We start from the raw sequence: 15,314 nt of genomic DNA on the forward strand, positions 1-15,314 counted from the left end.
AGTAGTGTGGGGTGTGAATTTGTGTCCTACAAATACAAATTTCTCGTATTCTTTCTCTTAGAAATCCCTTCCTTGTGACATATGCAAAGACGTTGTCACCGCAGCTGGTGATATGCTGAAGGACAATGCCACCGAGGTGAGCGGCTGTGAGTGGGGATGGTGCCTGAGCCACGGGCACGTGCACTGGTTCCTAAGAGAGCTGTGATTCCGAGTGTCTAAAGAGGAATGGTGTAGGCCTGAGGGGGGCAAATGTCTTCCACAAAGGACCAAGGAGAAAAGATTTTAGGCTATATGAGCCATATACTGTCCCTGTCACACAGTCTCTTTTTAAAAATGTAAAAAGAATGTAAAAACCATTCTGAGTTCTGGGTTGTACAAAAATAAGCTGAAGGGCCTCCTTTGCTGACCCCGGGACTAAATGCCCGAAGTTAATTGAGATGTTATGTTGCGTGCCACTAATACCTAGGTCCAGTTTGGCCATCTCTGCTTAGAATTCCCTGTGCCTGCGAGACTGCAGGTCCGAGGATCTTCATTTTGAATGTTCATGTCTGCTTTTGCCTGATTGACCTGATAGAGCCATAGGTAATGGTAACATGGCCAAGTCCTTTTCCCTGAGGGCTGGCTGTTTTCCAGGCTTGGTTTTTCTGGGAGCTATTGAGGGCCTCTTGCCTTCAGCCCATTTATTTCCAGGGAGGAAAGCCTGTCCTGATTCTGACCCTGGTGTCCTCTCGTAGGAGGAGATCCTTGTTTACTTGGAGAAGACCTGTGACTGGCTTCCGAAACCGAACATGTCTGCTTCGTGCAAGGAGATAGTGGACTCCTACCTCCCTGTCATCCTGGACATCATTAAAGGAGAAATGGTAAGTGATGGGGAATAGGCTTTTCCTTGAAGGTGCTTCTGGGGCCCAGGAGAGGCAGTGGCCCCGAGTAGATTGGTTAAAATGGAAAGTCTGTTCATAGCTCTGGAATTCCTCAACAGCATTTTGCTACAATTTCACATCCCGAATAGCTCCTTTGGCACAGCAGGCCACTCTGTATGTAACTTGCCCTGGGGATAGCAAGGGCGCGGCTGCTGGGGACTGGTCGGACTGCTGAAGGAATGTAAACCGGCATAACCTTCAGAGATGTGAGTTGGATAGATGATGTCCAATCTTTGACCCCTTTGAGCAAGCACAAAACTTCACTTCTGTGAATTTATTTCTGTGAACTTATAATTAAGGAATAATTCAGGGAATGTACTTGGGTGTTCAGCTACAAAGATGTTCATCTTTCATTCATCAAGTATGTATCATACGCAGACCCTGTGTCACAGACTGGATCTTTAGCAAAGAACACGGAACTGGCTTTGTGGAATTTGGAAAGGCCTTGACAAAGAAGAGGTGTTTAAGTAACTGAAGAGGGCCAGTGGGGCAGGACTGTCTCAAGACAGGACCAAAGTTGACCAAGGTTCTGGTGAGGAAGGCAGGGGTTGTGTCACGCACAGCCTTCTAGGCCATCTTCAAGGATTGCAAGTACAGCCTTGGAGTGTCATGATTGTAAGGGCATTTGTCAAAGGGTTTGATCTAGGTCTAGGTCCCATTGAGGGAAGCTGCAAGTGGGGAAGCCGACAGGACCCTCAGGAGGTCATGGCCTTGTGAGTGAGATGGGATGCGGACAGTGGAAACGGCAGATGCAGATTCTCTTTTGGAGGATTAAATGGACTGGACTTGCTCATGAGGGGGATGTATAGGAGAGGAAGAGCTATAAATGTCTCCCTGGTTTCTGAGAAGATGAAGGTGGAGTTACTTGCTAAAATGGAGCTAGTTGGACAGGATGGAATGAGGGGTAAGTTTGAGATGTCTGCGGGGTGGGCATGATTACAAAAGTTAAACAGTTGGGAGCCATCAGCATATGGAAGGTGTTGAAAGCCATTGTGTTAGCTCATTTTGCGGAGAAGTGGCTTAGAATTGCTGACTCTTCTCCTCCAACAAGAAGCTCCTATTCCTTTATTTATTTATTTATTTATTTATTTATTTATTTGAGACTGAGTCTCACTCTGTTGCCCAGGCTGGAGTGCAATGGCGCGATCTCGGCTGACAGCACCTCTGCTTCTTGGGTTCAAGCGATTCTCCCGTCTCAGCCTCCCAAGTAGCTGGGATCATAGGCACCCACCATCATGCCCGGCTAATTTTTGTATTTTTGTAGAGACAGGGTTTCACCACGTTGGCCAGGCTGGTCTTGAACTCCTAACCTCAGTGATCCACCTGCCTCGGCCTCATAAAGTGCTGGGATTACAGGTGTGAGCCACTGCGCCTGGCCTCCTATTCCTTTAAAGAAGAGCTGAGGGGAGCAGAGGTAACATTTAGGAAGCCTATATTTAGTCTGTTTTCATGTTACTAATAAAGACATACCCGAGACTGGGTAATTTATAAAAAGAAAAAAAAAATTCAATGGACTCACAGTTCCACATGACTGGGGAGGCCCCACAATCATGGTGGAAGGTGAAGGAGGAGCAAAGTCACATCTTACATATCAGCAGGCAAGAGAGCGTGTACAGGGGAACTGCCCTTTATAAAACCATCAGATCATGAGACTTACTCTTACTAAACAGCACGGGAAAACCCGCCCCGTGATGCAGTTACCTCCCACTGGGTCCCTCCCATGATACGTGGGATTATGGGAGCTACCATTCCAGATGAGATTTGGGTGGGGACACAGCCAAACTGCATCATTGCCTAGTAGGAGAATTGAGGAAGCTTAGGGGCTGCTGTGTGGTTAGGCACTTGGATTGGGTAATTTTGACATTCTTGGGTTTTAATTTAGACAATAGGTTTGTGCTTCTTTTAAGGGATTTAAAGAGAGGGACTAATTCAGAGGCACCAGATGGCCTGTCTTATCTTCCCCCCGGGGAGAGGATTTTCAGCAGGATATCTTTCCTTGCCACCAGAGCCGTCCTGGGGAGGTGTGCTCTGCTCTCAACCTCTGCGAGTCTCTCCAGAAGCACCTGGCAGAGCTGAATCACCAGAAGCAGCTGGAGTCCAATAAGATCCCAGAGCTGGACATGACTGAGGTGGTGGCCCCCTTCATGGCCAACATCCCTCTCCTCCTCTACCCTCAGGACGGCCCCCACAGCAAGCCCCAGCCAAAGGTAAGACAATGGGCTGGCCACTGAGGACCCCATTTTTGGTTGCACTGGAGATGAGAGACAAAAGGGGCAGAGAGTGCACGTGTGGCTCTTAAACGGGCTTATCTCTGTGCATAACTCTGTAGTTACATGAACCAGCCTTTAAATGGTTGTACCATGAAGTTTCTAAAGAATGGGATATTTAAAATATGCAAAGGTTAACCCCCTTTAAAAAATTTTTACTTCTTTTATTTTTGAGCAGGGTCTCGTTTTATCACCCAAGCTGGAGTGCAGTGCTGTGATCATGGTTCACTGCAGCCTCAACCTCTGAGGCTTAAGTGATCCTCCCACCTTAGCCTCCTAAGTAGCTGGGAATACAGATGCACACCACCACATCTGGCTAAATTTTTGTATTTTTTATTTTGCCGTGTTGCTCAGGCTGGTCTCAAACTCCTGGGTTCAAGTGATCTGCCTGCCTCGGCCTCCCAAAGTGCTGGGATTACAGGTGTGAGCCACTGTGCCTGGCCATCCTTTTTATTTATACTAAACCCACTTTTTATACCATACTGTTACTATAATGAACACTCAATCGATTTTAAGCCTATCAGTAATTTGAGAGCCTGTAAAGCACCTTAGGAACTGGCCAGTAAGTGCCCACTAATGCTGTAGCCCTGAGTATATAAGGACGTTTTCCTAGGAATTTGAATCCTCTTAAGTTGTCAACCTAATTGCCTCTTCCGTAGGATAATGGGGACGTTTGCCAGGACTGCATTCAGATGGTGACCGACATCCAGACTGCTGTACGGACCAACTCCACCTTTGTCCAGGCCTTGGTGGAACATGTCAAGGAGGAGTGTGACCGCCTGGGCCCTGGCATGGCCGACATGGTGAGCCTTGTGTCCTTGTGCATTGAGGATGGTCTGGGTCTGGGATTTGGGCTCTGGAGGCTGGAGTAGGGCGTTCAGACAACATGGTTTTCTTTTTAACCAGAAAGCAGCTTGAATAGGTAGTATAGACTTGAATCTGTTTTGGTTAATGGCATCTGGATATGTAATAAAACTGGGGACAAAAAGTAGGAGACCGTTTCTGGGAAGATTTTGTTTCCTGCCAGGTACCCTGTGTATTAGGAACACTGTGGAAACACTTTTTGCCCCCCCCCCCTTTTTTTTTTTTTGAGACTGAGTCTCACTCTGTTGCCCAGGCTGGAGTGCAGTGGTGTGATCTCAGCTCACTGCAGCCTTCACCTCCTGGTTTCAAGCGATTCTCCTGCCTTAACCTCTGGGATTACAGGCGCATGCAACCACACCCAGCTAATTTTTGTATTTTTAGTAGAGATGGGGTTTCACCGTGTTGGCCAGGCTGGTCTAGAACTTCTGACCTCAAGTAATCCGCCCACTTGGCCTCCCAAAGTGCTGGGGTTACAGGCGTGAGCCTCCATGCCCGGCCTTTACCCTATTTTTGAAAGCTTGGCTAATGTATGTGACACTCAGAATTCTAACTGTGCTCCTGCAGCAAGCATGGTTGCTGACCGTGGTTCACCTGGAAGCCTCCCTTAGTCCTGTGGGCTCAGAAACTCATTTTGTTGGCCCCTAACTTAGATGGTTTCATTCTGGGACCCTATTCCAAGATTATTAATCACACTCAGGTGGATGTATAAAACCAAAATGCCAGTTTTAGTACCTGACAACTGAAGAAATCTGCTAGACTGGCAGCTGAGAAGCTGGTTGTAATCTCTCGGTCCTTTGGGATCTAGAGAGGCTTTTTGGGTGGAGTGGCTGGCTCTAGGAGATAAGGCCTTCTCCATTTTTTTTTTTTTTTTTTCTTGAGACAGGGTTTAGCTCTGTCATCCAGGCTGGAGTGCAGTGGCACAATCATAGCTCACTGCAGCCTTTACCTCCTGGGCTCAAGCAATCCTCTCCTCAGCCTCCCAGGTAGCTGGGATTACAGGAGTGAGCCACCATGTCCAGCTGAGGGTTTCTCTCTGACTTTCCGTTAGGAATGTCAATCAGGTGAACACTTACTGACGTTGAAAGTCTTGGAATCCTGTAGCCTCATTTCAAATGTCTTTGCATAACACCGTTTAAACAGTTTCCCAATGGAACCCTCTCTGAGGGGCTATATCATGTTACCTTTGGTCCTGTCTCTGTAGAAGCTCCCCAAATACAAGGAGCAAGTCTGTGGAGTCTACTGGAAGCATCTAGATTGTCTGAAAATAGGCAGTTAAAAATCATTGTAACTTGACTCTACTGGATTTAAGCTTTATAATGCCATCTGAGATTGTGTAAATGGCTTTGAAAAGTAAGCTGCAGTTCCTAAACAGTATATCTCCTAGCTGCCTTCTCTCCAAATTGCCACTGAATAGTTGCTGTATGATCCTGGGGCAAGTGAGGTTGTAAGATAAAGGAGACAGGAGGATGGAATCTTTAAGGTCCCTTACAAAACATTTTCAAAACATCTTTTGCACACATTTCCTATGAATGATAGAATAACCGAATGGTTATTTTCATCTTATGAAAACTGACCCAGAGCAGACATTTATAAAATTCTACTTTAGAAACTTGCTTGATAGTCACCAGTTGACACTGTTGGAAATGCTGGGGGGAAAGTTGGTTGGTTTTTGGTGCACTGTTGCAGTGATTTGTTAAGGAATCTGTTTCTCTCTCCCCAGTGCAAGAACTATATCAGCCAGTATTCTGAAATTGCTATCCAGATGATGATGCACATGGTAGGTGGCACGGAGGCCCCTTGTTAGCATTTTTCTTTGTTTTTCAGGTTTCGTTATTTCTAGCAATTTTGAAAATTATATGGTTTAGTTTCCCTTTTTTACCTTAGAGTACTGAATTGGGCTAAATCGAACCCTCTGGCTAGGAGACTCTCCACTTGCAATCTCAGTACCTCCCCTGTCACGGGAGAGGCTGAAGCATCTTGATCCCCAGGACTGCCCTGGTGGCTTCCTGGCAGTTTGTTTGCCTCTGCCCATTCAGGCCGGCCATCAGGTTTCCAGGTCTGGCTTTAGCCCTGGGATCTATAGAAGTCAAGTGCTCTCTAACTAAGCCAGGTGTGAGAATGGCTGTGTTGCAGCCTGAGTGGGGGGAATACTACCTCCCAGAGTTGGTCCCATGCATGGCAGCAGTGTCTGCTGAAGCTGCTGCTTGAGCTGGTAACTCCTGAGCTGGCTTTGGAGGCATTCAGGTGGTAGTGGGTGTTCCTTCATTAGAACCAAGAATACCCATTCCGGAAATGAGCTCGCTAGTCCACGCAGAGCAGGGTGGCCTGCTCACGTTGGGACAGGCACTGCCTCCTTAGATCTGATTGGCAGGGCTGAGGGGGGAGCACCTTTTCCCTGTCTGTCATACTGACTTTCTGACTACTTGAGATTGACATACCATCGTTTGAGTTTGTTCTCTGATCCAGGGGTCAGCAGACTGGCCCATCATGTTTTGTGCATAAAGGGTATTTTTTTTGGAGGAACACAGTGATGCCTGTTTTGTGCTACAGCAGTACAGTTGGGTAGTTGCAGCTAGAGCTTATGGCCAAGTAGCCTGAAAGATTGACTCTCTGACCTGCTCTAACCACTCAAGCCAAAGAGGAGGAGAAGTTTATTTGGGATTATTACTCACACCCTACCATGTTCTAAAAACAGTTAAAGGCAGCTTACAAAGACATGCACCTGAAGTAGGTAAAGATAAGCATTAACGGGACTTAACCTCATGAAGTACTTCCTTATAGTTAACTTAAAATATTTTTCTCATTATAAAAGTTATACTGTGTAGAAATGTGGACAATACTTTTCTGTCCATTGAATACTTCTGGCCATTGAATATTCTTGTACAAATGATTAAGTGCTTGCATAATCACCTGTGTACATAGAGAATTTACATAACCGGTCCCTGGTGACTGGATGTGTCTAGGTTTTCAGGTTTGCCTTTGGGAAGATAAATCTGCTTATAGCCAAACGCATACATATATGCATATCCCTGCCTTTCCCCTTATTATGGAGAACTAAAGCTGGAACTGCTGAATGGAAGCATGAGGCTTTGCATACGTTGTTAAATTGGCCTTCCAGCTGGCATTTGGCCACCTGCAGTAGATTGCCCTAGGATCCCTGACCCCTCAGGGTGTTTATAACACACCCCCCTTACTGGGGCAGCCCTGTGTCTTGTTCCGTGGTGCTGCTGGTCACTATCCTGTGGGAAAGCCTTGCAGGCCTGGGGCTGGCGTGGGCTTCTGAGGATGGAGACCCTTCATCAAGTGGCATTTTCTGGGGCTCTTGCTGCACAGTGTTTTGAGTGTGATTTAGTGTGTTAAGACCTGGAGATGGTGCACACATGAGCAGGACAGCCCCCAAATGGTCTATCCCTGCAGGGCCAGGAAAGCTTTCAGGGCCCCCTTGTCTACAAGATAGCAGGAACACGGTAGGTTGCTAAGATCTGACCGCAGGAGCATTTCCCCTGAACTTCTTGGGACATCCTTACACCTGGTTAACTGCTTGATTGTTGTTTTAATTTTTCTTAACTGTTGTGTCCTTTCCTTTCTCTTATTTTCACCTCCGATATCCTGTTTTTTTGTTCAACAGCAGGATCAGGTATGTGTCGGGGAATCTGCTTGTAGTAGTGGTCTGCTGCTTCCTCTAGTTACTTTGCTTTTTTTTGGTGGGGGGGTATGGCGTGATTAGCTCTGACAGATACAAGGAATGGTTATGAGAGGCAGGGTGCCTGTCTGTTAATAGGCTGGGGAGGGCTTCTGCATTTCTCCCCTGTAATTCAGCCCTTGAGGTGTTGGGGAATCTCATCTCCCCTTCAGGGGGCCAGAAAAATGAAGCCAACAGAGCCTTGCGCTCTGGTCATGATCCATATACAGCATATGTACATGCAGGCCACCAGTGTGACGATGGGGAACCATGGGTGGCCCAGGAGGTGCCTCAGCCTCCTTCAGCATAGGCTGGTTAGGAAGTCCAGTGTAGGTCTGGCTTCCCCAGGGCACCTTGTGTCTGTCACAATGCAAGTAGGCATTGCATGTCTTTAGTGCTGTCTTTCATAACCACAGAAATGCTTCAGCTGCATGAGCAAACATTTGCAGACAGCCAGCAGACTGTTCCTGGCTGTTGGATCCAGAGAATTGGAAACAATCTCTTGATTGTGGCTTCTGCCCCTCTGGGTAACAGGGTCCTTTGGGATCTAGAGCCACATCAGATGGCATGCTACAGGAACCAAGTGCCCAGTCCATACTTGCTCTGAGTCAGTGTCCTTTGGGGCCATCCTGAACACTGCCACCTCTGAGCATTGGCATCCATCCACTGGGATTAGCATTGGAGCTTTTTTGAAGGTATTTTGAAGTCTAATGGGAGAGGACTTTGGTTGAAATGCTTGAATTTTTACCTAGGCCTCCTCAGAGAGTTGGAACAAAGCGGATTGAGGCCGAAGCAGCCCTATACCTCCTGAATATTGGCATCTACTTTTTTCTAAAAAGCTTGCTGTATCTTCTGCGTTCTTATTATTTATTTATTTTTCATTCTTAAGGTGTGCCAAAGACAGGGTATTTGGGATTTGCTTTCCAGACTCCCCCAGTCTTATTAATTCTCGAGCCTTCTTGATATTAAAACAAGATGAGCCATGGTCATGGTCTAGCTCTTTTCCCTTAACAGGTCCCGTTTTTAGCACCTTTGTTCCTGCTGCTTTAGGGTGTGGTGCTGGGAGGCAAATGCACTCAGGCTCAGAGCTAGTCGCTGGTTGCATTTATTTCCACAGTATACAGAGTGTATACACTTGTCTCGCTCTTGGCCGTCAGAGCGTCATGGTCAGGATTCTAGACTGTCTAGTGCTCTGTGTTTGGTGTCTAAATGGTGAAAGGGGATCAATCTGGAGACCTTGTGGCTTAAAATGATTCATCCATTTGGGGGATTGGGTTTTCATGTGCACTGTGTGCAGTTGTGAACATAGAATGTGGTTTTTAAAAAAGCCAGCATTTCCCCTTAATGCATCATTTTAAATGGTCCTGCCGCTGAAAGATCCGGTGTGGTTTTATTTCTAACACATTTGGCTTTCTGTTAGTTTACGGGCATGGTAGTTTCCCCTCTAGAAAAAAGCATAGCTTAGTTCCTACCTAGAGTGACCTGAAAAGACACATTCTAGAGCAGACCAGATGTCCTTGGAGATGTGGAAAGTGCTGGGGTGTCTCCCTTCCTCGTGGTGGCCCTGGATGGAGGCTGTGTTCGATGTCCCTTAGGAGCTTTGTGTGGTCTCCTCCCTGAGATGTAACTGGCACATATGCACTGCTTCAGACACAAGCCCTTTAACATGGAATCTGGAATCTGCCCCCTTGCGGGAGGGGGAGAGGGAGGCAGCCTCGACCTGGGCCCAGGATGCTGTCCAGCTCCCTGTCCCCCGGCTGGACTGGGACTAAGGGGCGGTGGGCGCAGGCTTGCCGCTGACTGGTCGTTCTGTGCTCTCTTCAGCAACCCAAGGAGATCTGTGCGCTGGTTGGGTTCTGTGATGAGGTGAAAGAGATGCCCATGCAGACTCTGGTCCCCGCCAAAGTGGCCTCCAAGAATGTCATCCCTGCCCTGGAACTGGTGGAGCCCATTAAGGTACCTGGTGTCACTGTGTGTACTGGCCAGGGCTGTGCAGTGCCACACCACTCCCTGCTGTGTCACATTGCATCCTACAAGTCACTTCTTTCGGTTCCCTGCCTGGCTCCTGAAGGTCTTTGAGTTTGTGATCACTGGTTTATGCTATCCCTTATACTAATGCAGCCCCCGCCTCTGCTTTTGAAAACATTTTATTGCCTTGGTAGTAAACCCTAATGGTCGTGGGATCATTAGCCTGAGTATTTTCAGCATGCCATTCAAAGGTGACTTCGCGGTGCCTGGCTCCAGCCTCACCTTCTCACATGCACTGTCTGGGTCCTTCCCCATCCTGTAGCCCTGACAGACTAGATGTTCCCAGCACACCCCTCAGAGTATGCGGAAGCCTCACTGGGCCTGCAGCCTCTATACTAAATCCGTGTGGGTGTCTGTTTTGTTTAACTAGAACACCTCACTTGGTGAAGGTCAGACGACTTCCTCCCATAATACATTTGTATTTGGCATTTATTATGGGCCAGGCAGCGTATTAGGGGCTGTGCTGAACAGATGATGTCATTGTGCCCGTGGGGCTTACATCCTAGTTCTTCAAGGCCCGGGCTGTGTGATGCCTTAACACATGGCACATGTACATGCTTCTTGTTCTAGAACATCCCACGGCACTTGACTGCCAGCTGTTTGTCTCTCTCTGCCATCTTCTCTCTGCATGTGCAGAGTGTGTGGCCCAGGGGCCAGGCCGAAGTGTCAGCTGGAATCCAGGAAGCACTGCTTCCTGCCTCCTTCTCCATGGGCTGCTCCTCGGCTCCAGCCCGCTGACCAAGATGCAGCCAGAGAAACTGAAGAGTTATAGCTCGTGTTCCAACCACATGTGACTACTTAAATTTCAATGAAATACCATGGAGCAAAATGAGACACATTGCAGGTGCTCAGTGCACAGGTAGCTGGAGCCTGTAGTGGGCAGCAGGGATAGAGAACATTTCCACTGCCACAGAACATCTTCTGTGACAGTATTGCCTTTTTAAAGGTGGGTTCTAGAAGAGCATTCTCAAGTGCTAATGAGACATGGCAGACACACGAGCAGACCTGAAATGTGTTCACCATGCTGCCTTCTAGATAGTGGACCGATAGTGAGCCCCTCCCTTTGCTTTTGGTCCTTCATCCTCCCCAAAATGAACCCTGAGTGATGAAATGTTTGTAACTGAAACATCATCAGGACAGCTCTTTGGGGTGGACAAGGGACTTTCTAGCTTCTGAACCGTGAATTCCTGGGTTTTGTTTTGGTGGGGTTAGGGGGAGGTGGTGTTGGTAGAAGATTGGGGAAGGAGGCAGGTGGGTCTCCCACCATATAAAAATAGGGAATTAACTTGGATGTTAGAAGCCACACATCATTTGGAATTCAGTAGGCAGTGGCCCTTGATGTGCTAACCCACCCTGGTGTCTGCAGCCCCTTTCCTTTAGGGGAGCAAGACCAAGGGCTGTGAGTCCCAGCATTAAAGTACTCTCCTTCTACTCTTCCCACAGAAGCACGAGGTCCCAGCAAAGTCTGATGTTTACTGTGAGGTGTGTGAATTCCTGGTGAAGGAGGTGACCAAGCTGATTGACAACAACAAGACTGAGGTATGCTGTCCTCCTGGCAGAGAGAGGCCCTCTTCTGCCCCCTGAGCCTGAATGTCCCAGTGGGAAAGTCCCATAGGAGAGAGGGCTTGGCCCAGGCTTGGCATGTGTACAGCCATGTCCCCATCTCATGGAAGGCAGTCCTCACCAGTGGGACCTCTAGGCTGGCAGGGTTCAGGGGAGGTAGACACCGTTGCCCTGCTTTGTGGTTTGGTAGTTTTCTGGGGGTGGAAACGGCACCCACCATTGACTCGTTTCCTGGTCATGTTAGTATTTTCAGAATCTCCCCAACCCTTGCCCAGCCTCCCGTCTTCTCACACGATCCTCTCCTGTGTTTCAGAAAGAAATACTCGACACTTTTGACAAAATGTGCTCGAAGCTGCCGAAGTCCCTGTCGGAAGAGTGCCAGGAGGTGGTGGACACGTACGGCAGCTCAATCCTGTCCATCCTGCTGCAGGAGGTCAGCCCTGAGCTGGTGTGCAGCATGCTGCGCCTCTGCTCTGGCACGCGGCTGCCTGCGCTGACCGGTGAGCACTGGGTGTGGGGCGGGAGAGGATGGTGCGCCTCTTGGGTCTGGGAGGGCCCTGCCAGCATTGAGCCCGCTGCCCTCTTGTGTAGTTCATGTGACTCAGCCGAAGGACGGTGGCTTCTGCGAAGTGTGCAAGAAGCTGGTGGGTTATTTGGATCGTAACCTGGAGAAAAACAGCACCAAGCAGGAGATCCTGGCTGCTCTTGAGAAAGGCTGCAGCTTCCTGCCCGACCCTTACCAGAAGCAGGTATGCCTCGGGCTGGGCTGCGGTAGGCCGGCATGACAGAACCTGATGAAGTATGCCAAGGTTGGGGTACATTTTGATGGAAAACCAGCTGTTTCTGCCTCCGGGCATGGAGTCCAATGAAGTTTTACTTGGAGGTGATTTGTTGGCTTAAGATGAGCCACCGGGGGAAGCAACCTGAAGTAGAGAGGCCAAATGTAGATAGGGTGTCTGGGAAGGGAGGCCCCAGGACCCAGTGGGCTGGGAATGCCAGGGGCTCTCAGGGAAGAGTGTATCCAGGGCTGCCTGGCCTTTTGTGCCCCACTGTGCTCGGACACCCCCAGAGCTGGACCTGTGTCCCCGCTTTCCTTTACAGTGTGATCAGTTTGTGGCAGAGTACGAGCCCGTGCTGATCGAGATCCTGGTGGAGGTGATGGATCCTTCGTTCGTGTGCTTGGTGAGCCTCACTGGGTGGTGTGGGTCCTCTCGGGCAGCTGTAACCTGGGGGGCTGCAGAGACCCGGGAGGGTTGCTCCGAGACTTGGCCGTGGGGTGGAGTCTCTGGGTTCCGCTGTGGGAGAGCCAAGAAGGTAGGGAGCCAGTCCCCCAAGCCCCATCGCTTTCCTCAGCAACCCTGATGTTCTGAAAGAGCGTGGTGGAGCTCTGATTCTAGCTCATTCTGGAAACTGTTTTCTTAGTTTTGAAAGGGATACATTGGGCAGCTCTCATTCTCCCCCTTTCTTTTTTCCTTTTCTCACCATATAGAAAATTGGAGCCTGCCCGTCAGCCCATAAGCCCTTGCTGGGAACTGAGAAGTGTGTATGGGGCCCAAGCTACTGGTGCCAGAACACAGAGACGGCAGCCCAGTGCAATGTGAGTAGCCCAGCAGCCAGCGCCACCAGCCTGTCTTGCCCTGGGGTAGCCTGCGGGAGAATCCTGCTTTAACAGGAACCCAGTGATCAACTCTCCACCCTGCTTTTATGTTGTCAGAAAACGGAGGCTCAGAGAGGTGGTTAGGCTTACTCATGGTCCCCCAGAAAAGACAGGGTGAACTCTACTCTTGTAGTGAAGGGTGGGGTGGATTTTTTTTTTTGGGGGGGGGGTGGAATTTTTTGCTTCTGCTTTGTTGCTCTTGTCTTAATTTCCCTTGTGACAGTGTCAGACTTGTACAAGGTCACTCCAGGGATTGCACAAAGTCTGTGGGATTCATTGCCCAGACCTTTGCCCAGGTCCTGTTCCCCAGAACATGTTTGCCCTTGCTGAAGCCAGGCCTGAGTCTCTTCACTAAAAGCCCTGAGAGCTGGCCCCTACCCAGCAGCCCTAGGGCACCGTGGCCCTGGCCTGGCCTGGCAGCCACCAGTTGGATGACTTATGCTGCTTCCCTGGGTGGGGATGTTTGGTCCGGCCTGTTACTTAATGTTGCTTTGCGCAACTTTTCCTTCCTCACCGGACTTCCTTGTGACCATGTCAGTGGCGGTTGTGTCATCTTGGACCACTGCAGGGAGGGGCAGGGGGCCCCCATTCTGGCCATGTCCAGCTCTTTCCTCCAGCTAGGCTCCAGCCCATCTCCACCACCAGCCCCACCCCACGGCTGGTTCTGCTGCTGTCCTGGGGAAATGTGGGCCCGCTTCTCAAGGCCCGAGCTGGTGTGTAGCCTAACTGAGGCGAGGAGGTTCTGCCTGGGAATTAGCGTGCAGGCTGCTAGCAGGACGCTGGGTGCCGGGTGTAGGCAGACGAAGGGCCCTGAGCCCTGCCTGCATGGGTACTCATCTGCAGACTACTGCAGGCGTCTGCTGCTCTGGACTCGTGTCTTAGAAGTTCCCAAAACTCTGATGGCCATGTGTTCCCTGTTTTTAAGTGAGATCCTGTCCTGGGTCTTCAGCATCTGGTGCCGTCTAACTGACCTAGGACAAGAGAACAGGTCCCATTTGGGGGTGATATCTGATACACCGATGGGCCGGGAATGGAGTTTGTCATCTGAAGACTAAACTCAGCTTCCTCTCTCCTACCAGGCTGTCGAGCATTGCAAACGCCACGTGTGGAACTAGGAGGAGGAATATTCCAGCTTGGAGAAACCGCAGCATTAGTTTTTTTCTACTTGTGTGTCTGGGAGAATGAACGCACAGATCTATTTGACTTTGTTATAAAAATAGGGCTCCCTCACCTCCCCCATTTCTGTGTCCTTTGTTGTAGCATTGCTGTCTGCAAGGGAGCCCCTAGCCCCTGGCAGACATAGCTGCTTCAGTGGCCCTTTTCTCTCTGCTAGATGGATGTTGATGCACTGGAGGTCTTTTAGCCCGCCCTCGCATGGCACCTGCTGAAGGAGGAGAGAGCTCTGCTGGCATGAGCCACAGCTTCTTGACTGGAGGCCATCAACCCTCTTGGCTGGGGCCTTGTTCTGAGCCCTGACATGTGCTTGGGCACTGGTGGGCCTGGGCTTCTGAGGTGGCCTCCTGCCCTGGTCAGGGACCCTCTCCCCTTTCCTGGGCCTCTCAGCTGTACAAAGCAGCAAAACAAAGGCAGTTTTATATGAAAGATTAGAAGCCCGGAATAATCAGGCTTTTTAAATGATTTAATTCCCGCTGTAATAGCACAGGGATTTTGGAAGCAGCTGCTGGTGGCTTGGGACCCCAGTGGGGCCACGGTTTCTCTGTCCCTGGTTCAACTGTGATTTGGCTTTCCCGTGTCTTTCCTGGTGATGCCTTGTTTGGGGTTCTGTGGGTTTGGGTGGGAAGGGGGCCATCTGCCTGAATGTAACCTGCTAGCTCTCCAAAGGCCCCGCGGGCCTGGCTTGTGTGAGCGTGTGGACAGTGGTGGCCGCGCTGTGCCTGCTCGTGTTGCCTACGTGTCCCTGGCTGCTGAGGTGCTGCTGCAGCCTGCACCCCTCCCCCGTCTCATAGAGGCTCCTTTTGACCTTTCTTTTCAAATAAATGTGGATGGCGAGTTCCTAGGCCTGTGGCTCCTGTTAGAGGGCGGCATGCCAAGGGGTCTGCTGGGTGTGGGTTGGACGCTGGGGTGTGGGTTGGATGCTGTCTGCAGCCCACTTGGGCACCCATGCTTCTGTCTACTTCTGGTTGCCAGGAGACAGCAAGCAAAGCCAGCAGGATATGCAGTTGCTATTAAATGGACTTTGTGAGTTTTGTTTTGCACTAAAGTTTCTGTGATTTAACAATAAAATTCTGTTAGCCAAATCTGGGCCTGAGTTTCTGTGACTCTTCAGCTGGAAGAGTGTGTTCCTCTCTCATGAGCTCTGAGCCCATGACACC

The 15,314-nt window shown here is 49.7% G+C and overlaps 1 protein-coding gene across 2 annotated transcripts in view; it reads left to right on the forward strand.

The window, feature by feature from the left end:
• Positions 1-15,239, forward strand: part of PSAP (prosaposin) — a 34,787-nt gene extending 19,548 nt beyond the window's left edge. For both annotated transcript variants that reach the window (XM_005565584.4, XM_065520924.2), the window contains exons 3-14: positions 62-136; positions 735-860; positions 2,927-3,127; positions 3,847-3,990; positions 5,772-5,828; positions 9,558-9,689; positions 11,205-11,300; positions 11,638-11,824; positions 11,916-12,073; positions 12,426-12,506; positions 12,814-12,921; positions 14,061-15,239. In XM_005565584.4, the coding sequence (XP_005565641.3) occupies positions 62-136; positions 735-860; positions 2,927-3,127; positions 3,847-3,990; positions 5,772-5,828; positions 9,558-9,689; positions 11,205-11,300; positions 11,638-11,824; positions 11,916-12,073; positions 12,426-12,506; positions 12,814-12,921; positions 14,061-14,096 (1,401 nt within the window). In that variant the 3' untranslated portion in view covers positions 14,097-15,239. The remainder of the gene's footprint in view (positions 1-61; positions 137-734; positions 861-2,926; positions 3,128-3,846; positions 3,991-5,771; positions 5,829-9,557; positions 9,690-11,204; positions 11,301-11,637; positions 11,825-11,915; positions 12,074-12,425; positions 12,507-12,813; positions 12,922-14,060) is intronic.
• The last annotated feature ends 75 nt before the right edge of the window (positions 15,240-15,314 follow it).

This window comes from Macaca fascicularis, chromosome 9 (assembly GCF_037993035.2).
Source record: "Macaca fascicularis isolate 582-1 chromosome 9, T2T-MFA8v1.1".
Classification (NCBI taxonomy): domain Eukaryota; kingdom Metazoa; phylum Chordata; class Mammalia; order Primates; family Cercopithecidae; genus Macaca; species Macaca fascicularis.